The sequence below is a fragment of the Peromyscus eremicus genome, chromosome 7 (assembly GCF_949786415.1).
Source record: "Peromyscus eremicus chromosome 7, PerEre_H2_v1, whole genome shotgun sequence".
Classification (NCBI taxonomy): domain Eukaryota; kingdom Metazoa; phylum Chordata; class Mammalia; order Rodentia; family Cricetidae; genus Peromyscus; species Peromyscus eremicus.
In genome coordinates, this window is record NC_081422.1 from 55301792 (window position 1) to 55327998 (window position 26207).

Below are 26207 nucleotides of genomic sequence, written 5' to 3' on the forward strand. Positions count from 1 at the left end.
CGTATCCCAAGCTCGCCTCACACTTGCCATGAAACTAAGGATGACCTTGGTCTTTTGATCCTCAGGTCCTGTCTCCTGGGTGCTGGGATCACAGGCATGTACAGCTCTGCCTACTGGTGCTGGGGATCAAACTCAGGGTTTTGTGCATGCTGGGCTATGTCCAGCTGGGCTCCCTTAAACAGGACATTAAGAGCAGAATCTGCTTTCCTCCACTAGGGGAGGGATTTGTAGGGAAAGTTTGTGTGACATGGGTTAGTTCACCAGAAGCGTTTGAACAGTTGGGTTTTGAGCAGATTGGGCGACAACTATAGTTAGGGAAGATGTTTGCAGTAATTATTTATAGGAGATTGAAGAACTGGACTAAACTAGGTTAATTTAGTGTTGACGTAGTTAAAGTGTATAAGATGATGGAGGGCAGGTGTGGTGTACGTGCGTGTAAGCCCAGCACTGGGGTGGAGGCAGCAGGCTCAGGTCAGGATCAGTCTCCACTGCACAGTGAGTTCGAGGCTGACCTACAGCAGCAAAAGGAGGTGAGATTTTTCTCGCTGCTACTAAACACAAAGCAACAGGATTTTTGTTTGTTTTAGAAATGTAATGAGTAAAAATACAAGAATATAAAGTGATATCTGAATCCATGTGAAATATAACTTCTTGAGGTTGGAACTGCCCTTTTTCCCAGCAGGGTACTTCTGGAATATTCTATGGGATTTCCACAAGGTCTTGATTTTTCCATCTGCTTTCAGGACAGCTCTCATGCTGGGTTGTGAATATGGTTGCAGAGATGCTGTAGAAGTCCTGGTTAAAAATGGTGCCGATGTGACATTGCTGGATGCCCTTGGCCATGACAGTTCTTACTATGCGAGAATTGGTGACAATCTGGACATTCTGAACCTACTGAAGACAGCGTCAGAAAACACCAACAAAGGTGCCGGCAGGTTTCTATAAGGGACATCATTTTTAAAATGTTTTCAAGTTTTATTTTGAATTATGTGTGTCTGGGTACTGGTTTGTGCATGTGAGTGTAGGTATCTGTGGAGGCCAGAGGAGGGCATAAGATCCCCAGAGCCAGAGCAGTTGTGAGCTGCCGTGTGGTGCTGGGAGCCAAACTGTTTCAAGGCAGCTGGGGGCCACACCATTGTCTGATTCCTCAGCTTCCCCCTGATCACTATGGATGAACTGAGGAAGACGAGGCAGCAGGAATATCCTATTTATATTGTAATGGACACATGAAAACTGCCCATGCTAATGTTTTAATAAGGAGGAGTGGGGTGATCAATGTTTATGCTTACCAAGATTTTTATTTCTTTGCTTTGAGATACAGTCTTGGCCACTGTGGAACTTAAGTAGACCAGGCTGGCCCCATCGAGATCCCAAGATTGTTTTGTTTTAATTTCTTTAAAATTATGTGTATATATCTATGTCTAGGAGGTGGGGGAGGTCGTACACTAGCGCAGTTGCCCACGGAGGCCAGAGGAGGGTGTCAGATCCCCTGGAGCTGGAGTTACAGCAGTTGTGGGCTACCAGCTGTAAAGTGACATGTAGGCCACCTTAGTTCTGAACTGGACCCTAGCTTTCTTATGTAATGCATTTGGAAGACTGTTCCTGCTTAAATATTTTTGTAGTATAATTTTTATTGATGCACAGAATTCCATTTATTTAAATTTAACGTAACAAAGCAGCTTTTGATGGGTGATGCTTAAGTTACTTAGTTTTTTACTGGTGTGTGTGTAAATGTTTTTACGTATTTTATAATCACCTAGATCAGTCCCTGGAGGGCTGGAGGGTTGGCTCAGTGGTTAAGAGCACTTGCTGTTCTTCTGTATGACCTGAGTTCAGTTACTGGCACCCGAATTGGGTGGCTCACAACTGCCTGTGACTCCAGTTCCAGGGAATCTGATGGCCACTGTGGGCACCGTATGCAGGTGCCCCACCCCACACACTCATATATATAAAAAAAATAAAAAATCTTAAAAAAGGTCATTCTCTACAATTTGAACTGTTGAATTATAGGATGTGCATATTTATTGAAAATTTTGCGTGTGTTGATAATTACCTTTCTATTTATCTGAATATCATCATTTAAAAAAATCTTTGCTATTGTTTTAAACATACGTTTTGGGAGAAAACTAAAAGTAGCAAGCTTTAAAGGAAAATTAAAGCTGTAAAGGAAAATTGGATGTTGTCTCAATGGTACAGTTGGGGAATGCCTTCTGCCTAAGTGACCCTGATGGAGCAGCTGGGGAATGCCTTTTGCCTGAGTTATGTACTGTCTCATGGATTTTCTCTTTAAATTCTTAGGTAGAGAACTTTGGAGGAAAGGACCATCTTTGCAACAGGTGTGCCTTTATTTTAATTTTAAAAACTATCTTATTGTACCCTTTACCTAATGTCTTCCTTAAAACTGGGTAGTGGTTCCACGTGAGGGTTTTGAGTTTAACCACATGTTGTCTGCCTTAGGCAGTCAATGCCCAGGGAGTAGGTCTCAGGGCATGAGGTCCTATTAAAAATATTGTGTCACTCAGCTTGAGACAAGGGACTTTAATCTCAGTGAAGGTTTCCAGTAGGACGTTGTGTCCTAAATGGGGCCTTGAACATCCTTATTGAGAATCTTCCAGGGATTTTAGCCTTAACAACAGAGCCGATGATACTGTTATAGAAGATTCTTCCAATGAAATAAGAAATGAAGGAAAACGTGGGCTTGTTTTCATGTTTGGAGACAAGCATCTTGCTGTGTAGCCCAGGCCGTCCTGTGTAGCCCAGGCGGTCCTTGGTCATGCTGTTCTCCTATTTCAGCCTCCCCTGAAGGCTGGGATAGCCAGCATGTACTAACCTACCCGGCTGAAACAGTTCAAAACTGGGTATATGCTGTGCTTTCAATACCACTGTTAAAGGTTTTATTTCTTTTTAGTGTCTTTTCTGTATGCATTCAATTGAGGGCTTGGCTAATTAAAAAAAAGAAGAAGCAGCAGCAGCAGCATGATACAAATTTTAACAAATCTCCCGTGACCCCACCCCCGTCTTGGTGTCCAGTTTGAGTGAAAGCCTTAACCTGGTCTTCTCATCTCTCCAAGTTAGAGTGGGGTTTGGTTCACGACACCTGGCTCCAAAGCTAGTGCTGGCAGTTCCCCTCTTCTGCTGCTGGCTGCTCCCTTCCAGGCCCCCCACTTTGCTCTACTGGGGGAGTCTGGCCACCCCCACACCCTGAGGAGGAAGGAAGCAGGTACTTTGCTAGCATCTTCCATGCTCATCACATCACCCCTCTACCCCCCCCCCCCCCCCCCCCCCCCCCGCCATCTGAAGGCCGTGCCGCAGCTGCCCCGCGGCTTCTGTTCACTCCATCAGAACGTTCAGTGCGCACTCATGCATGGGTCTTGTCTGTAGATGTTTCTGTCTGCAGCAGCTGCTTTCTGTCTTCCCTGCTCCCCAGATGAGCTAAAGAGTGGAGTTCGGAAATGCACATCGATTTAAAATAAAGTGTTATTGATTATCAGTATGGAAATGAAACTTTGTCCGTGATGGAGGAGTCATCTAAGTGGATGCAGGAGTCAATATTTTTCTGGGAGCAGTAAGACAAATGACTCCAAACCCCATGTTTCCTTGATTTGTTGAATATATTTATAGAGATCAATTGTGGATTGGATTTGTTCTTTGCTGAGAGACGTGTGTCCAGTGCCAGAGAGCCCAGATGTAGTGGTCAAAGACAGACTGGCTCACTTGAATGCGTATAGGGGGCCAGTTGCCCTTCTGAGTGCTGAGGAATGTGTGGCGTGCTGAGTCCCTGCCCTCATGGAGTGCTCTGGTTAGTAACAGAGAGGCACAGTAATCAGAGGAGGACACAGCATCAGGGCAGACCTGTGAGGAAAAACTCACGGGAGGGATAAAGATGCAAAGAGCAGGGCTGTGAGAGAAGTGTCTTTGGGGGAAGTCCCAAGCCCCTGCGGAGGGTGACAGTGTGACAGCAGTGGTGTGCACAGGTGTGAAGAGGCCAGGAGCCACATTAAGGAGGCTTTTGCGTGGTCAGGACTTTGGATGTATCTTGTCAGAGGACTTCTGTCCAGCAGAAGGCAGGATGGAAGTCCCCAGTCAGTGTGCACATTTCCCCCCGCCCCTCCCCGGGAGCCAGAGGTGCCTGGAAGGTCCTGAGTAGTGAGTGTGAACCTAGCAAGGTGAGAGTAGACGATGTGAGGGTTAGGAAGGGAAGGAGGAAGAGATGGTCAAATGGAGTGAATGGAGAGATGTCAGATGGCATTTGATGAATGAAGTTGGGAAAATAGTGCAGACCAAATTATGGCTACAATGCCTCTGTAATGGAACCCTGCCTTCTCATTCTCCATCCAGACCTATGGTCCAATGATGGTTTAAAACCTGATTAACTAAAACTCAAACCAGTAGTATAAAATACAAAACCAAACCAAACCAAAAACACCTTGGAGAATTGAACTAGTGGCTTTAAAAAAGTGAAAACAGTCTAAGAACAGAGAAGTCACTCCCCGGCTTAGCTCTTGTGCCTATTTAAAGATGGCTGTGGGGGAACAGTAAGGGAGATGATTGGCCCTCTTGTCAACCCCTCCGTTGTGTCTTTGTTAGAGCAAATCCCTAGGCTGGAATAGAGTTTCAGAGCAGCAGGTGTACAAAAGCAGACGCATACCCAGCGTAGTTGTGTGGAGTTCTTTGTGCAGCTCGGCTGCGCCGTGGTCTGCCTGTCCCCTCACTGGCTGCTGGAGCTTTTGTTCCAGGCATGCTCAGAAAAGTAAAGAAGCCCACACTGCCTTTCAGTCAGCATGATTTCCTCTCTTCACCGACATTTTAAATGGGTTTCTTCCTTTGGGTGGTGGGTGGAGATTTATAGAATGACATTTTTGTTCTGTGTCTCTTGCATATTTTCCGTTTTAAATGTTTGTGTCTTTAGTTAAGATGCATCCTTAGCAAAAGTTTATAATTCTGATTTGCTTAGCGTCTGTATCGCCTAAATGTTCCATTTGTGGGTTTTAAGTGGAAACACTGCCACCTTGTGGTGGGGAATGTAACATTGGAAGAACTGAAAGCTACTTATAGGTGTAATACGGGTCAAGATACGGTTCTTAACCTGGGGGTTGAACAACCCTTTCACAGCGATTGCATATCAGATGTTTACAATTCACACAGTAGCAAATTTACAGTTATGAATTATCAGCAAAAATAATTTTATGCTTGGGGTCACCACAACATGAGGAACTAACTATATTAAAGGCTCGCAGCATCAGGAAGGTTGAGAATCGCTGCCTTAAGAGAAAATGTACTTTTCTGTCTCTTCATACATCCTAACCTGTGTTTTCTTAATGTTTTACCAAAGCGGAATTTGTTACACACTCAAGATGAAGGAAACCTGAAGTCAAATCAGAGGGAGCATCACAGCTTTCAGGTAAGAGGGGAAAAGCAAGCATGTGTTACCTGCCTACACAGCATCGCAGGGCCACCATAGCGCTCAGCACACACAGGAACTTGCTGCCAAGTGTGGTGCCAGAGTTCAAACCCTGGGTCCTGAGTAGTGGACGGAGAAAGCCCACCTTCAGCAAGTGACCTCTACACATGTGCCTTGGTGTTCTCTCTCTCCCCAAATAAGATAAATAAATGTAATTCAAGAAGGAAAATGGTTTGAATGTTGCCTGTAGTGGGAAGAAGAGAATAAACAAGAAAAGGGTGAGATGGGTGGGCCATTAGGAAAGTTCACTGTGGTCTGTGGCCGGCTTCTCAACAGTCCCTTCCTTAGGAATTGACTTTTCTTATGAATGTTATATAATTCAATCCTATAACATTGAAAACAAATATGTGTGATTTAATATACCATTGTCATATAAACCATACATTTATGTTCATTTTAGAAAATTATGGTGATAAAAGTGGGAGCCACTAATGTCCAGGAAATAAAGACTGAACTTAAAGTAGTATTTGTTTTGGTTAAGAAAAACAGTTCTACTCAACTAACTACCTTTCATGTTGGATAGAGTTATCAGGAGGAATTAGTACGTAGCTTATGTTGGAGAAAGAACCTAATTAGTTGCCTTGATTGAACTAAACTGATCAGCTGCTTTCAGCACGACAGAGTGAGACCATTTGGTTTGGGTTTCCCTTTGTTGTGTAGCATTGAGAAAGTAGACGATAGCTGGGTGTGGTGGCGTATGCCTGTATTCCCAGCATTTGGGAAGCTGGGGCACGGAGATTGTCGTGAGTTCAAGGGCAGCCTGGGCTACCGAGGGAGATCCTGTCTCCAAAACAGGGCTTTGGAAGTGGGTGAAGAGATGACTTAGAGGTTAAGAGCACATAATGCTTTTACAGGTAACCTGAGTTCAGTTCTCAGCACCCATGAAAGGTGGCTCACAACCTCCTGTACCTCGAGCTCTTGGGGATCCAGTGCCCTCTTCTGACCTCTGGGGGGACTGCACTCTGGCAGGGGGATATAAGCCCTCACACACAAAAAAAACCTAAAAACTTAAAATATGTGAACTGAGCCCTCATAGAGGAGATTATCATGTTTTATTAGAGCCACCACAGAAGTATGAGTTTAGGAAAAGAACTGGGATGTCCTTGTAAGTTGGGAATTCTTCAGCGAAAGCTGACAGACACAGCCTGTTGCTGCTTGGTTTCCGTGAGTTGCTTCTGCTTTTCATTTACCACAGTGACAATTGTGTGTTCTTGTTTCCTTGTACTCCTCAGCTATTACAGCAGTGATATTACTGTTGGTTTTTAGATTTCTCAGTCATGTGGAAGTTGTTGAAACTATTATATGGTGAGTGAGGGATGTGGCTTGTGGCAGGGCGTGTGCAGGGCCCTGGGCTTGCAACCCAGCAGCCAAATGCACAGGACACTTAAAAAAAAAAAAAAGATTGGTTTTTTATTTTATTTATTTTGTATGTGTATGCATGTGTGTATGTATGTGTGTGCATGTGCGTGTATGTATGTGTATGAGTGTGTGCGTGCATGTGCATGTGAATGTGGGTGCCCATGGAGACCAGATCTTGGGTCCCTTGGATCTGGAGTTGCAGATGGTGTCTACTCAACTTGGATGCCGAAATCTAATTCAAGTCACCTGCATGAACAGAAAACACTCAACTGCTAGGCCATCTCTTCAGCCCCCACATACAAAAAAATTTATATCATTTATGCTTAAAACTGTTTTCTCATTATACATCCATATTTGATAGCAATGTACTTTCAAAGTCTTCCTGTGTCAATGCTCTATTATGTTGATTTATTATTATTTTTTAATTATTAAAGGACCTAGAGATTGAAAATGAAGATTTGAGAGAGAGGTTGAGGAAAATTCAGCAAGAGCAAAGAATACTCCTGGATAAAGTCAATGGCTTACAGTTACAGCTGAATGAGGTAAACAGTCTGCATTACAAAAGAAATCCAAAGCTACTTTAACCTGTAACCATCACCCACAGTCAGTCTTTGCCTGAGGCCTGTCTCTCACGTCAAGGTCCTGAGGAGGGAAAATTGGGTGGTGGCCCTTGCTAGGAGTCATAATCTTATTGGTGCCAACCTCTCCACTTCAGACATTCAGTCTTACACCTATGAAGTAGCATCGGACAGTTGGCAGGCTGACAGTGGGCATGTGGATGAGAGGACAGAGCACCATGAGCTGCTGCCCCTGAGAGGCCTTCTTGTGGGAGATCACGCTTCATTGAGTTTTGAAAGGAAGCCAGATGGGGTGAGGAGTAGTTCAGGGGCATTGTTCCAAGCAGAATCACAGAAGCAGTGACATGTTGGTGCATCCTCTGGTGTGTACAAAGTTGGATGTATGGGCCAGAGAGGTGGCTTAGCAGGTCGAGCATGTGCTGCTCTGGCAGAGGGCCTGGCTTTGGTTCTCAGCACCCACACCCAGCTGCCTACAACCACCTGTAACTCTAGCTCCAGGGGATCTAACATCCTCTTCCGACCTCCACAGGCACCCGCACTCAGGTACAAATGTGCTCACACAAACACACAAAAATGCACATAATTAAAAATAAAATCCTTTTTCAAATGGATGTGTAAGAAATTTCAAATGTAAGAAATATCCGTAAGTCATTACTTTTAGGAGGAAGGAGGAAATACTTGTAGTTCACTTTAGCTGAGTTGCTCTTTGAGTGCATGTCTTATCCAGGATGAGTTGTCATGGCGAAGTCTCAAGTGATGCTTCTGTTCATGAGGAAGATGTAGGCCGTGGTTGTCCTTTCAGGGGTAATGGTCTCCACTCTTGCAGTGGCCTTTAGATACTGAACCGAGGAGTCCTTAGCTGGCAGGCCCGATTGCGTCATCCTGCGTGGAGCCACTCTGTCACACTCAGGTGTACAGCTCCTGAGTTCTCCACTCATTCTTGAATTGAGGGAAAACCTAAGTGTCAGATATCTGAAAAAGAGCCTCAGCCCCAGGATGTGGGTACCAAGAAGACACTGGAGAAGCACGGAAGCAGTGGATTGTGCAGGGAAAGGAAATCCCAAAATGAAACCCCAAACTGTCCACTGTTAGTATTATCCACAAGACAAGAGGATGTTTTATCTATGAGTTACAAATAGGATGTTTTAAAGAAGGAACATTCTGATTCCAAAAATAAAACTGGAAAATGTCCCACAATCTCGGGAAAGGTATGGACTTGGCAAGTGTGAAAGGCTGGAGACGGGAGAACAGATAGAGCAGCAGCCTCTGAGGTAACAGGTATCCCAGAAAGAGAAGAGAGATGGAAATCCACAGGACTGAAGATGATTGACGGAGGAGGAAGAGCGTGTGAGTCGGGAGACCCTTGACTCAAGAATCAAAAATGTTCTTGCCATTAGTGTGTAGGATGAATGACAGCTCACAGGGCAGACATGGTGCCCAGAGAGTTATCATCCTTGTCCCCAATCTTGAAGACATACACCACTCATTCTCAAGATATTTCCTAGGCTCATGCTCTTTAAGGAAAACTTTCAAGAGCTAAGATACATTTCTTCTTCTTACCTGTAGGAAGTAATGGTTGCCGATGATCTGGAAAGTGAGGTAGGGTGCTACGTTTTATTTTAAAGCCTATAGATGTCTTGTAAATGGAGGGTGGTACTAAAGTGAACATTTAGGTCCTGGTCGAGGTGGACATGAACATTCTATTTCTAGACTCTATATAGTATAGACTTTATATAATACTTGACATAGTATAGACTTTATATATAGATGTTATACATAGACCTCTACGTAATAAGGACTTTATGTACATAGAACTTTATATACATAGGACTTTGCACATAGAACTTTACATACAGACATTTTGCTTATAGACTTTACATAGTATAGACTTTACATAGACATAGTGTAGCCTTTGGGTCTGGCTAATAGAACAGCATAATTCATCTGTATTTTTTAAGATGTATTTATTTATTACGTGTATAGTGTTCTGTCTGCATATATGCATGCAGGCCAGGAGAGGGCACCAGTTCTCACATTATAGATGGTTGTGAGCCACCATATGGTTGCTGGGAATTGAACTCAGGACCTCTGGAAGAGCAGCCAGTGCTCTTAACCTCTGAGCCATCTTTCCAGCTCCATTATCTGCATGCTTTTGCTGCAACATCTTAATTACTAAAGTAAAAATTTTTAAGGGAAAACAGAAGCTGTGTGTGGCTGGAAGACTGTTTTGAATGTAGTTTTCATAAAAACTTGTTAAGGAAACAATCAATTCTAATTATAAAGAAGATGTCTGGAAATATGGATTTAAAACAATGAAATTTCAAATGTTTTAACAATGTTGCTTGCAGAGCTATATTTTATTGGTATATTTCTATAGATTAGAAGCTCTGCTAATAGTTAAAGTCTACCAGATTGAAGAATCCTTCCAGCCAGTCCCCAGCTTAATTCCAGTTCACATTTTCAAAGTAAATGTTTACCCAGTCTCAAACATAGGGCCAATAAATCTATTTTTCCTTCCCATTTCAGAGAGAAAAACTGAAGTCCCTTTTGGCAGCTAAAGAAAAGCAACATGAAGAAAGCTTAAGAACCATCGAGGCTCTGAAGAACAGATGTAAATACTTTGAGGTACAGAAAGATGAAATTATTTCCTTTTCTCCTCCTCCTCCTCCTCCTCCTCCTCCTCCTCCTCCTCCTCCTCCTCCTCTTTCTTCTTCTTCTTCTTCTTCTTCTTCTTCTTCTTCTTCTTCTTCTTCTTCTTCTTCTTCTTCTTCTTCTTCTCACAGTGGGTCGTGGGAGGGGCTGGTGTCAGAATTGAACTTGAGTTATAAACCCACTCTTTACTTAATGTCCCTGAGTTTGTGGCTCGGCTTTCCCTAACTGCATGGACTCTGTAGGCTAGGTGAGAGTGTGGAGGTGACTTTTAGCGACTCTCTTCCCTAACCTTCTTCAGTGTTTATTTGTACTTTTTCAAAACCTTATGTATTGTTTTAACCTGGGAACTTAGAGCGGTGTGACTATAAAAATAGGAAAGTGCCATGTAAGTGAGCAGTGACACCCACGCTCCTAGGAAGGGTAGGGTGCTCTCGGTGCAGTCAAGCATGAAGATGCTCCCAGGCTGCTGCAGTCTTCTCTGTTTACATCTGGGTTGTGATTAGACAGATGTGCACATGTGGAAGGTCATTGCACTGCACAGGTAATATTGGGATACTTCAGTAAATTTTGAAATTTAGGACAAGATAATGTTTTATTTTGTGAACGCCTTGGAAGGTTATTAGAAATACAGCTTCATAAGCGTAAGAATAAGCTGACAATATCACCTTCTGTTTTTCTTCACCTTGTAAGGTTGGCTGTGAAATCAAGCTGTAGGCATGGTTTCAAAGCCCTGGCTGTAGGTGGACACTGCTCTGTGCAGCATGTGTGCATCGACACACACGTAGTTCCCACAGGGAGGCTTCATTTCTGTCTGTCCTTAGAGGGTTATAGGACAGAGATTTTCCCAGTAAGGGGCTCGCTCATGTGTGGGAAATGACAGAGCAGGGCTTGAACCAGGCATCTTCCCGGTTCTCTGCTGTGCTCCTCACTACCTAGGGCTGCTCATGTGTTCATCAGAGCCTGACACCTGAGGTTTGGATGCCATTTATTTTTTCAATTCTAGGTAGATTCAGGATGTCTTAGAAAATCACGTTTTTCTGTAGTCTTAGACAAATTTGTCAAGTTAGGACTTTCAATAAGGCTGTGATAAACTATAGGAAATTAATTTTCTTATCTCAAACCAGTGTGTACTTTTTATAAAAATTGTACTTTATATGTATGGGTGTTTTGCCTGCATGCATGCCTGTGCACCACATACCAGGGGCCCACAGAGGCCAGAAGAGAGCGTTGGATTTCCTGGGACTGGAGTCACACACACAGTTGTGAGCTGCCATGTGGGTGCTGGGAACCAAAGCTGGACCCTCTAGAAGAGCAATGAGTGCTCCTAACTGCCGTATTTATTTATTTTTAAATAAAAATTGTTGTTGTAAAAGTGGGTGGTGTGCTCTTAGTGTTAAGGAGCACCTGGCCAAGGTCTTCTGTTTCCTTTCATAATCTGTGTGCTATTTCCTCCTTCAGTGGCTGCGACCATGCTATATGTCCTGTTTAGTCACTTTCCCATCAGGACAGTGGGGACATTTTCCTCAGTCAGTGCATGCTCATCGTGATGATTTTTTATACAGGCAGATTTTTTTAAGCAAAAAGAAAATCCCAGGGCCTCTGTACATGTACTTATGAAATTAGTCATTTAATCCAGGATTCATCATTTACAGTAAATCTCCATATCCATGTTCCTGAACTCTGCATCCATAAATTAAAGGACAGCAAATAAAAAATAATAGGGAAATTTCTCTATTGAACATGTATAGGTGTGTTTCTTCTTGTTGTTTTTCCCAAAGTAATTCCATACACTAGCTATTTCCATGGCATTTACCTTCTGCTGGACATCATACATAACCTAGAAGTTAAGAAGAGATAAGAAAACCAAGTTAAGGGCTGGAGAGAAGGCTCAGAGGTTGAGCACTGACTGTTCTTCCAGAGGTCCTGAGTTCAATTCCCAGCAACCACATGGTGGCTCATACCATCTGTAATGAGATCTGGCGCCCTCTTCTGGCATGCAGGAATACATGCAAATAGAATACTGTAAACAATAAATAAATAAATCTTAAAAAAAAAAAAAAAAGAAAACCAAGTTAAGTTTTATAAACTCCTGTATGATTGTGTCCTCCTCATATACACATGTAAGTCCATGTAGTGAATGATTCTAGGCTTCAGTACTAAATCTGCATAGCATGAACAGCTTACCTGCACTCACATGTCCGTCGCCCTGCATCTGGGGCGCTGACGTGGAGGTGAGTCAGTGTAATTGTGAAATGCCGGGCTGTAGGTGACACTGACTTAGGCGTCCCATACTGGGCTGTGTTTGCCGTGCCTCCTGAGCTGAAGGTTGGCCTTGAGCTGTTGGAGCTGACACTGCCCGACTCTGGGATATAACGTTTTCCCTCTGCACTAGTCTCTGGACATCCTCACTTGGGAAAAGGGACGACCCAAGTGTGGTTGAACCCAGGGTACCTGAAGCGTCCCCCTGCCTTGTCCTCACCAATGGCATTCTGCCAGGTGCAGCCTTGTGACTTGGCAACGGCTCTGAAAAGAAGGGATTCCAGTACCTCGGAGTCAGTCCCAGCTGTGGGAATGGAAGTGAGTCCTTGCTGTGGCCGTGGCCACTTCCTTCCCTCCCAGGCGCAGCATTAGCAAATGGGAGGCATCAAGGTTTCATTCTCCTTGTGTTCAAAGCACTGCAGTTCTGTTTGTGAAAGTGCTTGCTTCCGCCGGCCCTGACTGCGGCTAGCACTCCGTCCTTTCCAGACTCAGGTGGAGCAACTCCCCAGAGGAGCAAGGCAATCCAAAGGTGCTTTCAAGGATGGGATCCTGTAGAACTAAAGTAGACCATTTGGCAAATTAGGACCATGTACACCTAAAACATTTAAATTCACACTTCTCATTTCAGAGTGAGCACTCAGTACCCGGAAGTTACTCCAGTAACCGTAAGTATGAACACATGGGCACACAGGGATGGCTGTGCCTGTAGGCTGTACCTCCCCATACACGGTGCTGCTACTGCCCAGTGTCAGCAGTCTGTCTCCATGTTACACCCCAGCAGATTGGAGAGGTTGGCTCGGATGCGCGCTCGGCCTCTAAAGTGAAATGTGGCGGGCACAGAGGCCCTGCATACAGTGCCCAGGAGACCAGAAGGGAGCTTGGAGTCCCTGGAGATGAAGTTACAGATGGTTGTGAGCAGCCATGGGGTGCTGGGAATCGAACCTGGATCCTCTGGAAAATCAGCCAGTTCTTTATACCACTAAGCCATCACTCCAACTCAGGATTTATTTTTTTTTTTTTAATGGAAAGAAACAAATGTAGTTTTCCGATGGGGAGAAATTGATCTCAGTGCAAATAAGTATTTCACATGTTCCTAAGCAATTACTTATTTACTATTTTGGGATTACCCATAATTCATTTCCTCTTTTTATTCCCTAGTTTGATAGTTTCTCTAGAAAACCTATCTTTTTGCTTCTCTAGCTAAGATTAACAGTAATGTTAACCTATAAATTTGACTGATTATACATTTTATAGTAATCCTATAGCCTATTTAACCTAACAGTCTTACAAGTTTCTTTTTTTTAAGTATTTATTTTATTTTAAAATATGTGTCTCTGTGTGGGTAAGTATGCCCACAGAGGCCAAAAAAAAAAAAAAAAACAGGCATCAGATCCCCTGGAGCAGGAGTTACAGGAGGTTGTGAACCACTTGATGTGAGTGTTGGGGACTGAACTCATGTCCTCTGGAAGAGTAGCGAGTGCTCCTGCCCACTGAGCCATCTCTCCAGAGAGTCTTGTGTCTTTCAGAAAACCACCCTCGGTACCTGCTGTGCACACATTGTAGGTACTTTCCATTTATGAACAGAAATAATACAGAAAAAAGATGGCTGCTTAAGAACAAGAAGAGCTTTATATTGTACTGCTTTTGGTTTGATTATATAATCACACAAAGCCAACTTGGCACGAATATTTAAAATATCATTTATTGGTTTCATTTAGGAAAAGAAGATGTGCCTCATAAACAAGGTCAGATGTACCCCTCCGACGCTCAGGTGAGACTTTAGTTACTTAACTTGAAAACCTAACGAAAGGGGCCAGATACGGTGGTGCTCGCCTTTGCAGACGAATCTCTGGGAGTTCAAGGCCAACCTGGTCTACCTAGCCAGCCTGGAACATAGTGAGACCCTGTCTAGAAAGAAAAAGAAAACAAACAAACCAAACAAACAAACAAACAAAAAAACAACAACAAAAAATTTTTTTAGAAAGACAACATTTGGGTTTGTCTAAAATGAAGACACCTCTGTATATCTACTAAGTATATTAGCACTGAGTAAGGTTTTCATGGTCAAAGTTGGTCTTGCTTTTTCAGGTTTAATAAAAGTACCTATTGCTGTTTCTGCGGTCCTCTAGAGAGTTTGTGGTGTCAATGGTTTAACCAAGAGGTCGGACTTTCTGCCCTGTGCTCTGATCTTCAGCCTCCACCAGGAGTGTTGGCATTTCCACGTGCCATGTAGGAGAGCACAGGTGTGAATCACTCAAAAGTAGCAGTTGGGCATTGAAATGTATTTGTTCTTTACAGTTAAATATTTATCCTCTGTTTTGAAGATTGACTTCAAAATAGAATTTCCAAGAGGTAGAATATTGGCTAATTTCTTACCTTTTTGCCTGGCATATGTGAAGCCCTGGGTCCCATCCCCAGCACTGCAGAAACCTGGTATACTGGCCCATGTCTGTGAGCTCCACACTCAGAAGGGGGAGGCAGGATGAGCAGAAGTCAAAGGTCAAATGCCGAGGGTTTTTTTTTTTTTTTTTTTGAGGCTAGCCTCTGCTACTGAGACTGTGTCTCAAGAAAAGAATAATAATGAAAGAGTATATGAAGGAGATCCATGAGTTTTCAGTGAGGGGAGTAGGTAGGGTCCCCAGTGTTTGGGGAGACTAGAGAAATATTTGATTGTAATAATGTATAATAGCATGAAAGTTGTGACTCTGTATACATAATTTTTTGGCAAATTATATTTAGTGTTAGTCCAAAGATAATTGAGCAATTGAAAGCTAGTCTAGAAGCAGGCCAAGGCTGGTAAAGTATTCTATGCTGGCAATTTCTTTCTCTTGAAAAAGAGCAAAGCGGTTTTAATTTACCCAAATAGCTTAAAACAAAACATTCTGCCCATTAAAATAATAGGATGTCCTCATGGCCGATGACATTTATTGATGAATTAGTACTTATATAAAGATCATTGTTGCTACATTAGAAAAGTAAAAAATATTTATATTGAGTCTTTCATGATTATATGCCCTGATAGTTGAACTATCTCTCTTAGAAGTTCCATTATACTTATTTTTTTGGTCAACATTAATTAATCAAGGGAACAAGGTATCCATCAAGTTTTATGTTGAGATTATGTGCTAAAATTTCTATTTATCTTCTTGCTAGAAGGAAAATATGTGCCTTTTTTTTTTAACTTGATTGACATTTCCCTGACAGTTCTCATACAAGGTGGGCTTATTTTGGTGGAATTTTTAAAATTTAAAGAGCATTCTATTGGAGTTAACAGTGAAAGTGCTCAGATGTCACATATATTTTATTAGAAATTTAATAACGTGTATGCATCAGCCGGATGGCTTAGCTGGTAAAGGCATCTGCCTATAAGCTTGATGATAACCTGAGTTCAAACCTTGGGACCCACATCGTGGAAGGAGAGAAGCGATTCTCACAATTTGTCCTCTTACCTCCATATATGTGTGCCTCACAAAACAAGTAAACAAACAAATAAACAGAAGTTTAATAATCTATAATTCTATGAAATTATTATTTACATATTTAAGATTCAGTACTTCCTTGGGTTCTGATGGTTTGTTTTAGAACCAGAAGTCTGGGCAGATAACATAATGGAATAGTAAGTATGTTTTCCTAGAACTGGTGTGCTTATGTAGTGCAGACAGGCTGAATTGAAAGGAAACTGAGCCCAGGGGCCACAGCTATTTTCTTTAGCAATTGACCGAAAAATTCTCAATGTTTTAAGTGTTTGGAGGAAATCCTACCCAGAACTGTTTTTCTTCTTATAAAATTGATTCTTTGTTTTTTTCCCACACCCATCTCTCCCATCTCACTAGTGTGAAAGCCCTTTGACTGGCCTTGTAGATGGTCTAGAACCCTCTCTAGAATAGAAGTCACTACTGTGTCTTCTTTAGGCTCTGTGATTGACGTCTCTCTTTATTCGCAGTGTACATCCCCAGGCGTACCCACCCATCTGCAGAGCAGGTCCATGTTAAGACCTCTGGAGCTCTCCTTACCCAGTCAGACCTCATACTCTGAAAATGAGATTTTAAAGAAAGAGTTAGAAGCCATGCGAACTTTCTGTGAGTCGGCGAAGCAGGACCGACTGAAGCTCCAAAACGACCTGGCCCACAAGGTGGCCGAGTGCAAGGCCTTAGCTCTGGAGTGTGAGAGGGTCAAGGAGGACTCGGACGAGCAAGTAAAGCAGCTGGAAGATGCCCTCAAGGACGTGCAGAAGAGGATGTATGAGTCTGAAGGGAAGGTCAAGCAAATGCAGACGCACTTCCTGGCCCTGAAAGAGCACCTGACCAGCGAAGCCGCCATGGGGAGCCACCGCGTCACCGAGGAGCTGAAGGAGCAGCTGAAGGATGTGCAAGCCATGTATGAAAGTGCTTCGGCAGAGGTGGGGAAGCTGAGGAGCCAAGTCAAACAGAGCGAGAAGCTGGTAGAGGAGCTGAGGAGAGACGGAGGCCGGCTGGTGGAGGAGAATAAGAGGTTACAGAAGGACTGCAGCACGTGTGAGCTGGAGAGGGAGAAGAAGGGAAGGAGGGTGGTGGAGTTGGAGGGCCAGCTGAAGGAGCTGGCGGCCAAGCTGGCCCTCTCCATCCCCAAGGAGAGATTTGAAAGCATGAAGAGCTCGTTGTCCGGTGAAGTCAATGAGAAAGGGAAAAGGCTAGCGGAGGTGGGCCAGGACTACGAAAACTCTCTGGGGGAAATCCGACAGCTGAAGAGGGAGCTGGAGAGTGCCAGGGCCAAGCTTGCCCAGCACGTCAGGCCCGAGGATCATGAGCAGCTCAAGAGCAGGTTGGAGCAGAAGTCGGGAGAGCTGGGCAAGAAGGTCACAGAGCTAACCCTCAAAAACCAGACGCTACAGAAAGAAGTGGAGAGGGTCCACGGGGACAACAAGCGCCTCAGCCAGCAGGTGCACAGCCTCACAGTGGAGATGGAAACGTGCTACGTGCCTTTAAAGGTCAGCGAGGAGATGAAGAAGTCCCATGACGTCAGCCTGGGGGATCTGAATAAGAAGCTTTCCGACATAACACAGAGGTACACGGAGAAGAAGCTGGAAGCGGAGAGACTGCTGGTGGAGAGAGATCGGCTGACTAAGAACGTCAGCCGCCTGGAAGCTGTATTTGTAGCTCCTGAAAAACATGAAAAGGAGCTAATGGGTCTGAAATCCAATATTGCAGAACTCAAAAAGCAGCTGTCTGAACTTAATAAAAAATGTGCTGAGGATCAGGAGAAAACGCGTGTACTCATGTCTGAAAACACTAGTTTGAAAAAGACTCTGAGTAGCCAGTATGTGCCCGCCAAAACCCACGAGGAGGTAAAGGCCTCACTGAGCAGCTCGTTGGAGAAAACCAACAGAGCCTTACTTGATGTGAAGAACAAGTTTGAGGACACGAGCCAGGAATTTTCAAAACTACGAGACGAGAATGAAGTATTGAGGAGGAACCTGGAGAACGTTCAGAATCAAATGAAGGCAGACTACGTGAGCTTGGAAGAGCACTCAAGAAAGATGAGCACCGTGAGCCAGAGCCTGAAGGAGGCGCAGGACGCTAACACTGCCATCCTGGCCGACTACCGCTGCGGCCAGGAAGAGATCCTTACACTGCATGCTGAAATCAAGGCCCAGAAAAAGGAGCTCGACACCATCCAAGAGTGCATCAAGCTGAAATACGCTCCCCTCACCCGCTTGGAAGAGTGTGAACGCAAGTTCAAGGCCACCGAGAAAGAACTGAGGGAGCAGTTGTCAGAGCAGACCCACAAGTGTCGCGTCAGGGATGAAGAGGTCAAGAAGGGCAAGCAAGAGAGCGAGCGGCTGAGGCAGGACCTGGCTGCCCTTCAGAAAGAGCTGAAGGGTAAGAACGCTCTGGTGGAGGAGGCCAGGGAAACGGAAAGGGTGCTCAGTGGGAAAAACGAGGAGCTCAACAAACAGCTGAAGGACCTGTCCCAAAAGTACACGGACGTGAAGAGCGAGAAGGAGAAGCTGGCAGAAGAGAAGGCCCAGCAAGCCTCCGAGGTGCTCGCAGCCCAGAACCTCCTGCAAAAACAGCCCGTCCCGTTGGAGCAGGTGGAGGCTCTAAAGACATCTCTCAACAGCACAATCGAGCACTTGAGGGAAGAACTGAGGGGTAAAGAGAGGTGTCTGGAGAAAGAGCAGCAGACAGTGAGCAGGCTCCAGCAGCTGCTGGAGAATCAGAAGAACTCCTCCGTGCCCCTGGCGGATCACCTGCAGGTGAAGGAAGCCTTCGAGAAAGAGGTCGGACTCATGAAGGCCCGCCTGAGAGAGAAGGAAGAGGAAAGCCAGAACAAAACCAAGGAAGTCTCCAAGCTCCAGACAGAGGTTCAGAATACCAAGCAGGCCCTGAAGAATTTAGAGACCAGAGAGGTTGTCGATATGTCCAAGTATAAAGCCACAAAGAACGACTTGGAGACCCAGATTTCCAACTTAAATGACAAACTGGCCAGCCTGAACAGGAAGTACGACCAAGTGTGTGAGGAGAAGTTCTCTGGCAAAGACTCGAAGGAATTGCTCCATCTCAGCATTGAGCAGGAGATCGAGGACCAGAAGGAGCGGTGTGACAAGTCCCTGACGACAATCATGGAGCTACAGCAGAGGATCCAGGAGTCTGCCCAGCAGATCGAAGCGAAGGATAATAAGGTAGGCATGGCGCAGATGGGGTGGTTGTGAGGAGGAAAGCCTAGTGTAGGGCTGTGTGGTAGAATGTGACTCCTTAGCATAGTACCTCACAGACAGGCCCACAAAACCATTAGTTAAGCACCACCCTTCCAATTGACTACGGGTGTGTCAAACTCTAAATTGAAAAAGCACAAAAATCAAGGGCTTTCTTCTTTCTGTTCCCTCTGCCTGCCAACAGTTAAAGAAAAAGGAGAGAGGAAGGTTCACTTCCTTGTAGTGACGAGTCAGAATCTAGTGGCTTCTGGCTTCGAGAAGTCAAGGTCTCTGGGAACATCCAGACTCTCCCTGCTCACCCATACCTGTGCACTGAGCCCACGCCACCGTGCATTCTGCCCATGGGTTTCTACAGACCTGGCCTGGGACATTTTGTCCTTTTTGTGGTGTGCTGTGTCCTGTCACACTCCATCTTTACCCTGAAGTCCACAGTGGCCCAGTCTAACCTATGCTCGACAGTTCCTCCAAAATTGCAGGCTTTATTTTAGCTTTGCCATTCATTAAATTAAAACATTTTAGAAGCGAGATTTATAATTTATCCTTCCCTCTTGGTTTTCTTCCTTATGGTCCAATTTTACAGAATTAGCTACGTAATAATATTTTTGAAACTGGTAGATGTCTAGTTTGTACCATGGAGATGAAATATGAAGACTGATCACAGTTTAATGCGTTCACTAAGCAATTATGAAATGGCCTCTACCCGCTGGGGAAATATGGAATGAGTAAAAGCAGGCTCGTATCCAGCCCTCCACAGCAGCCCGTCTCCCCATAAGATCCAGCATTTAAATCCACTCAGCTTATGTGCGAAGTCGTTAGGATGCAGTAGCACATCGTTGTGAGAGCTAATGCTTGCATCTACTTACACACATTGCCAGTTAGTAAACAGTACAACTCCTGGGACTGCGTAGATGGCTAAGCAATTAAGAGCACTTGCTGGCTCCTCTTCCAGAAGACTTAGCACCAATGTTGGGCAGCTTACAACCCCCTGAAATTCCAGCTCTAGGGGAAATGATGCCATCTGCTGGTCTCTGTGGGCACTGCACACACACACACAAACACACACACACACACACACACACACACACACACACACACACACACAGATAAATCTGTTTAAAACTGTTTGAATAAATAATACAACCTTTGATGGGAAGAAAAAGTTAATTCTGTGTGTGCATGAGCCAAGCTCTTTTACTTTTCATACTCCATCTAATAAAACCCCTTTCCAGTGTTCAAAGCCCCACCTGGAAGATATGGTTCACGTGCCTCCGAGGCCCTTTCATCCTCATAGGACACTAACTTCATGATCCAGTCCTTGGATGTGCATGATGTGTGTTCTCAATTTGTTGCTGTCTTCGGAAGAAATGTACTGAAGGGAACTGTAAGAACAGTGGGCTGTGTGCTCTGTTGGTAGAGCCTTGGCAGTGTCACACCTGCTGCTGGTCTCAGTGGGCAGAGATGTTCATCACAAATGATGGCCTGTTTTCCTGCAACCTCTCTCTGTCTCTCCAAAGATAACTGAACTTCTGAATGACGTGGAAAGACTAAAGCAGGCACTCAATGGCCTTTCCCAGCTCACCTACACCAGTGGCAGCCCCACCAAGCGGCAGAGCCAGCTGGTGGACACCCTGCAACACCGAGTGAGGGATCTGCAGCAGCAGCTGGCTGTGAGTGTCCAGGGCACTGAGGGGAGGGGCCGGCTGAGTGAGTGAGTGTGAGTGGGGGTGTGTCTGTGTGTGAAGCTGCCGTGTAGCTGACTTCACACTCAAGTGTGTAATCTTTGTTTAATGTTATCATTGCTTATGGTATGATAGTGTCGTTTATTTGATGCCTACTGTATGCCACTACAATAAGCATTCTGTTACTTTCTGTCTAAATGTGCCTCTACCACCATTCTGCCAAGCAGGGTAGTTTGAGGAGACTCCCTTGGCTCATGGTTCTGGAGGGGCTGCATCTGGTGTGGACCTTCTGCCTGTGTCACAGCTATCACACAGGAGAAGAGGAGTGGAGGGGCCAGACTCAGCTCTCCTGAGAACCCCATTCTTGATGTCATTATCAACATTAGAGCTAATTGCCTCTTCCCTATGGGCACTGATGACTGGGAACCATTTCTAACACGTGAGGTCTGGAGCACATTCAGACAGCTCGTTCCCAGGCAGGAAAGCCCAGCAGTCGATCAGGAACTGGTTCCAAATAGGAAGGAAGAACTAGGCCTGAACTGTAAAGCATGTTGATGGGTGAATGGAAGGTAGAGGATCTTCCAGGCCATAACAATAGTGTGAAAAGACCCACTGAGGTGGAATCTAGCCACCATGAGCAGAGGGTGACAAAGGGCAGGCCTGGTGGGCCGTGGCAGCACATGTCTATAAGCCGGCGGCGTCCTAGAGCAGACAGTCGGGATGTGTGTGTGTGTGGGGGGGGGGGGGCTCGGCAGTAACCACACTCGGTGCGCAAGCCTGACAGCCCTGACGAACACAGTCAAGGTGGAGGAGAAAACTGCTCCTTGGAGTCGTCCGCTGTCTCCATGTGTGCCCACGTTCTCCTTCATATTCTCCTCTCCTCCTCCCACACTCAACAATAGTAATAATAATAACACCACCAACACAGTTTTTTTAAAGACCTGAGCTTGAGAGATGGCTCGGCAGTTAGAAAGTTAGAAGCATATTCTGTCTGCTCTTGCAGAGGACTCAAGTTCAGTTCCCAGTACCACACTGAGCGGAGCAGCTCACAACAACGCATAACTCCAGGGGATCTGATGCCTCTGGCCTCTGTGGGCCCTGCTCCCCGCCCCCACTTAAAATAATAAAAATAAATATTAAAAAGACTCGGCTTTTACTACTTGAGACTGAGTTGTGGAGGACTTGGAAGGCCAAGCTGAGAGGTTTGGATTCTCTGTCATATAAGGAGGCAACCCCTGGGGTCTTTGAGCCAACACTGATGAAAGGGAAGAGCTAGCTCACGACGAAGGGGACACAGGAAACAAGATGGGAAGCTTTTGAATGGCCTGAAGCGTAAGTTGGCAAGTTCATAGCAGTAGAGGTATACTGAGGCAGCAATCCCCTGTAACTTGGGAAAAGTGATGTTGCTTTCCCAGTCGTATTCCTATGCATGATGGGAAAATCTTACGCTAGCTCCATCATAAGTAATTCAGCATCTGTGGTTTGTTCTGAGAGTGGCAGGAGCCCTTTAATAATCTGCCAGTCTGCAGCAGGAGGTCTCGGGACAGCATTGCCAAGCCTCCTGGGCTTGCAGATGTGGGTGCTGGTGTTCTCATCTGTCTACCTTGCCCCGGTTCTAGGATGCTGACAGACAGCACCAGGAGGTCATTGCTATCTATCGGACACACCTGCTCAGCGCTGCACAGGTGAGAACTGCTGTGTCTTTGGAAAGACTGTTCATGTTAGAGAAAAGTAAAATGCTGTTTTTATTTTTTGAATAAACTTACATGAATGTAATTGACATTTGAAGTTGCTCTAGTCCATATGCTTATTTAAAAATAATTGTGTTTCTTTTAATCATGGCTTGCATATCTCCCAGAACAATTTACAAAGCTATAGAGCAACACAACATCTTAAATTTAGTGTTATCTCCATCTGCCTGTCACTCATCTTCTAGACAGTTTGGCAACACACGATGGCAGCTCACGTTAACAGTGTCGCTAGCTGGGATAATGCCTTGACATCGCACGTGGCTGTCATAGGGAAGAGGGAGGGTAGGGGACCGCATATGTTTCCTAGTGGTGTAGGGGGGTTCTTTGAAGTAGAAAAAAACTTAGTCTGAAAAGGACAAAGCGTGCATGCATAGAATTGTAATAATTAAGGAAAATTGGTCCGATATGAGATAATTGGTATTTCTTTATGGAGCTTTAAACTTGGTGAAGCGAAAGACTGTAAGTCTTGTTCTCTAGTGGTGTCCTGAGAAAGCCTTTATAAAAATCACGCTAAGGAAATGGTTAGGGTGTGAAAGATGGGTGGTTACTGCTCTGGGGCAGCCATGTGAAGAGCGTCTCCCGAGTTCTCAGACTAGACTGTTCAGGAAGATGTACGGCAAGAGACACATGGTGGGATGACGCGTGAGGGATAATAGGGATTATTTGGATTTGAAAAGTGTTAGGCCACACTGTTCTGTAAAAAAATAAATAAATAAATAAAAAGAGGAAGGGGGGAGATGGGTGCTGAGAGCAAATTTCAAGGAAACTTTTTTTTTTTTAAAAAGAACTTAATTAAACAGTAAACATACCCTCTGCCATCAAACTCTTAAAATCAATAGTCTACTCTTTCTGCAGGGATGGAGGGGGCACTGAGAAGGAAGGATAACATGTGAAGGATGCTTCCCTGCTACTTTTTGAGTGGGTAGGACATTGCTGAGATCTGAAAGATGATTTCAATTATTAGAGCTATCAGTGGGCAATAATTGTGGAACATTTATGAGGGAATTAGAGAAGCACAGAGCAGGCTGGAGAGATGGCTCAGTGGGTAAATGCACTTGCTGGTCAAGCATGGGGAACTGGGTTCAGATCCCAGAACCCATGTAAAGAGACAACCATGGCTGCCTGAGTGCCTATAACCCCAACTCCCAGGGTGGTGGAGACAGGGGGATCACTGGGGCTGCCACTAGTCTAGCTCCAGGTTCAGTGAGAGACCGTCTCAAGGGAATAAGGCAGTGTTGGAGTGATAGAGCAAGACACCCAATGTCCTCTGTGCGTGCACATGTGTGCACCCCCCCATACACACACACACACACACACACACACACACACACACACGCACGCACAGAAACTTGATGTTAGAAAGGATGAGAAACATCCTGGTCTTGGCCAGAGGGGGCAGAGCAAAAAAAGAAAAAAAAAAATGACAGCTTCACAGACCTTTCTCTGAAACCTATCATGATTTTCTGCTGAGTCCTAATGAAGCAACAGCAACAGTTGACATCTGAAGTTGTCTTGCTGTCTGGCATCGTACAGTTAACTATGGATCCAGTTTAGTCAACTGTGGCTCACGTTTGAAACACACTGCTGCTGTAAAAACAGATTTGGGAGGCAAAACGTTTTGTGTTCATGGATGTGTCCTTCCAACACCTTTTGAGATGTTCCAGTAGTAAATTAATAAAAAAGAAGAAAGGAGAAGCGTGTAAGCCTACCACAGACTTGCATCTGTTTAACCCTGCTACTTTAAAAAGTGTGTGTAGTTGCACACGTGTGAGTGTGCAGGTGCGTGTGGAGGCTGAACAGGACACTGAGTGTCTTTATTACTCTGCACTCTGTCTTATTGCCTCTCACTGAACCTGGAGCTCACTGTTTGAGTGAGGCTCCACCTCAAAATGCTGCGGTTACAGGCACGTACAGCCTTGCCCAGGGTTTTTATGTGGGTGCTGGGGATTCAAACTCAGAGCCTCCCATTTGCACAGCCACCATTCGTACACACTGAGCCATCTCTCCAGCCCCTACTTTAAAATTTTTAAATGGTTTCCTTTAAAATATAAATGACTAACACACTCAACTTTGCAACAGGGGAGATGCCAATGTATAGGAGGTGCTTTTAGCTGTAGTGTCAGCCAAGTGTTTGGAAGATGGAGTCTTTACACTCTGCTGGGTGGAAGTGTAAATTGTTATTTCTAGTAAGGAAGGGTTTGTAGTACTTTTAAAAATCAAATATTGGACTGTTTTGTTGTGGTGGTGGTGGTGATGGTGGTGGTTTGGTGTTTTGAGTCAGGTCTCAGATAGCCTAGGCTGCCCTTAAATTCCTGATCCTCCTGCCTCCACTTCCTGAGTGCTGGCGTTATAGTTATTCACTATACCCAGTGCTAAAGCTGCCTTTTGAGCCAGTTATTTCTTCTCCAAGTGTCTGGTGATATAAAGAGAGAGAGACAGAGACAGAGACAGAGAGTGAGCGAATGTGTGTCTTAAATGTCTGACATTAGGGAAGAGGCAAAGAAATGGAATGTCTGTATACTGGGATACTACATAAAACAATTAACAGTTAACTGGCTCTGGACAAAGACTGCTGTGACACTGGGTGGAAGGCAAGCTGCAGAGATGTGTCACCTTGCTATTGTAAAGTCATAAGTATGGGGATTATCATTCTCCTTAAAGGGTCAGGGCAGGGAGGTGGCTGAGTGGACAAAGCCCTTCTCATGCATGCTTGAGGACCGGAGTTCAGATCTCCAGCCCCACAGAAGTGCTGAGTGGGTGTGTCAGCAAGCCTCCAAACGCACCTGTCAGGAAGGAGAGATGGATCCCTGGGGCAAGCTGCCTAGGAAGACTCACCAGATAATGGCAAGCTCCAGTTTCAAGACAGACTGCCTCCGTATTGAAGGCGGAGAATGTTTGAGGGTGCACGTGTACACGCATACACAAGCTTGTAGTTTACTCTGTTTCATGTGTATACAGCCCTGCTCCGCAGAGACCATGGCTGTCCGTTGGTGTGTTTGCTCATAAGTGTAAAGAGCTCCTCCTATGTACTCACTCCTCACGGCCTGACGCCTTTATTTCCCCGGTTGGGTTCCTGTGGGCTACCCTTCCCATGGTGAGGGTTCACCTGTGAAACACAGCCAGATGTGCCCTAGGATAAAGGCTTCCCCTTCACAGTTCAACAGAGATGACACATGCTGTCTCTTCCCCTCTTCCTTCTCTCCAGGGCCACATGGATGAAGACGTACAGGCGGCCTTACTGCAGATCATACAGATGCGGCAAGGCCTTGTGTGCTAGCATCAGCTGACCGGGGCCTGTCCTGCTGGTGCTTTGCATTCTGGGTGCAACTCCATGGCTCTTCAGGGCCTTACTCTGATAGTATCAGTAAAATAAAATATATTTTGTTCTGTTGTTGAGTTTTATTTTATTTTATTTATGAAATAGGCATGTCATTGAGTTTTTCTGTCAATTCAAACCTTAGACTTTGTGTACGTTCATTTCACACAGTGGCAAACGGCATGCACCTTGCCTTGCTTCAACTACATCTTTTCTATTTATACTTTTTAAAATTACATCTGAAAAATGGTTGAGTCCCTAATAAAATGTGAGCCGTTTGAAGGGGTCCATATGAAAAGGGGGTTAGGCTAAAATAAGCACTCAAAGATTGATTTGGAGAAATTAATTTAGCTGATAGCTACTTTTAAGCAGATCAAAAGACCTTCCAGGGGTGAGGAGATGGCTTGTTGGTAAGTACTTGCCAGGCAAGCCTGAGGATCTGAGTTCAATCCCCAGGG

General features: G+C 44.8%; 1 protein-coding gene across 1 annotated transcript in view; it reads left to right on the top strand.

Moving 5' to 3' along the window:
* The window catches only part of Uaca (uveal autoantigen with coiled-coil domains and ankyrin repeats), an 89787-nt gene extending 63963 nt beyond the window's left edge, over positions 1–25824 (top strand). The window contains exons 8-19 of the mRNA XM_059268030.1: positions 744–925; positions 2299–2336; positions 5333–5401; positions 7255–7362; positions 8965–8997; positions 9925–10023; positions 12938–12974; positions 14028–14080; positions 16253–18970; positions 20518–20670; positions 22302–22367; positions 25639–25824. Of these exons, the coding sequence (XP_059124013.1) occupies positions 744–925; positions 2299–2336; positions 5333–5401; positions 7255–7362; positions 8965–8997; positions 9925–10023; positions 12938–12974; positions 14028–14080; positions 16253–18970; positions 20518–20670; positions 22302–22367; positions 25639–25710 (3628 nt within the window). The 3' untranslated portion in view covers positions 25711–25824. The remainder of the gene's footprint in view (positions 1–743; positions 926–2298; positions 2337–5332; positions 5402–7254; positions 7363–8964; positions 8998–9924; positions 10024–12937; positions 12975–14027; positions 14081–16252; positions 18971–20517; positions 20671–22301; positions 22368–25638) is intronic.
* Positions 25825–26207: the final 383 nt, after the last annotated feature.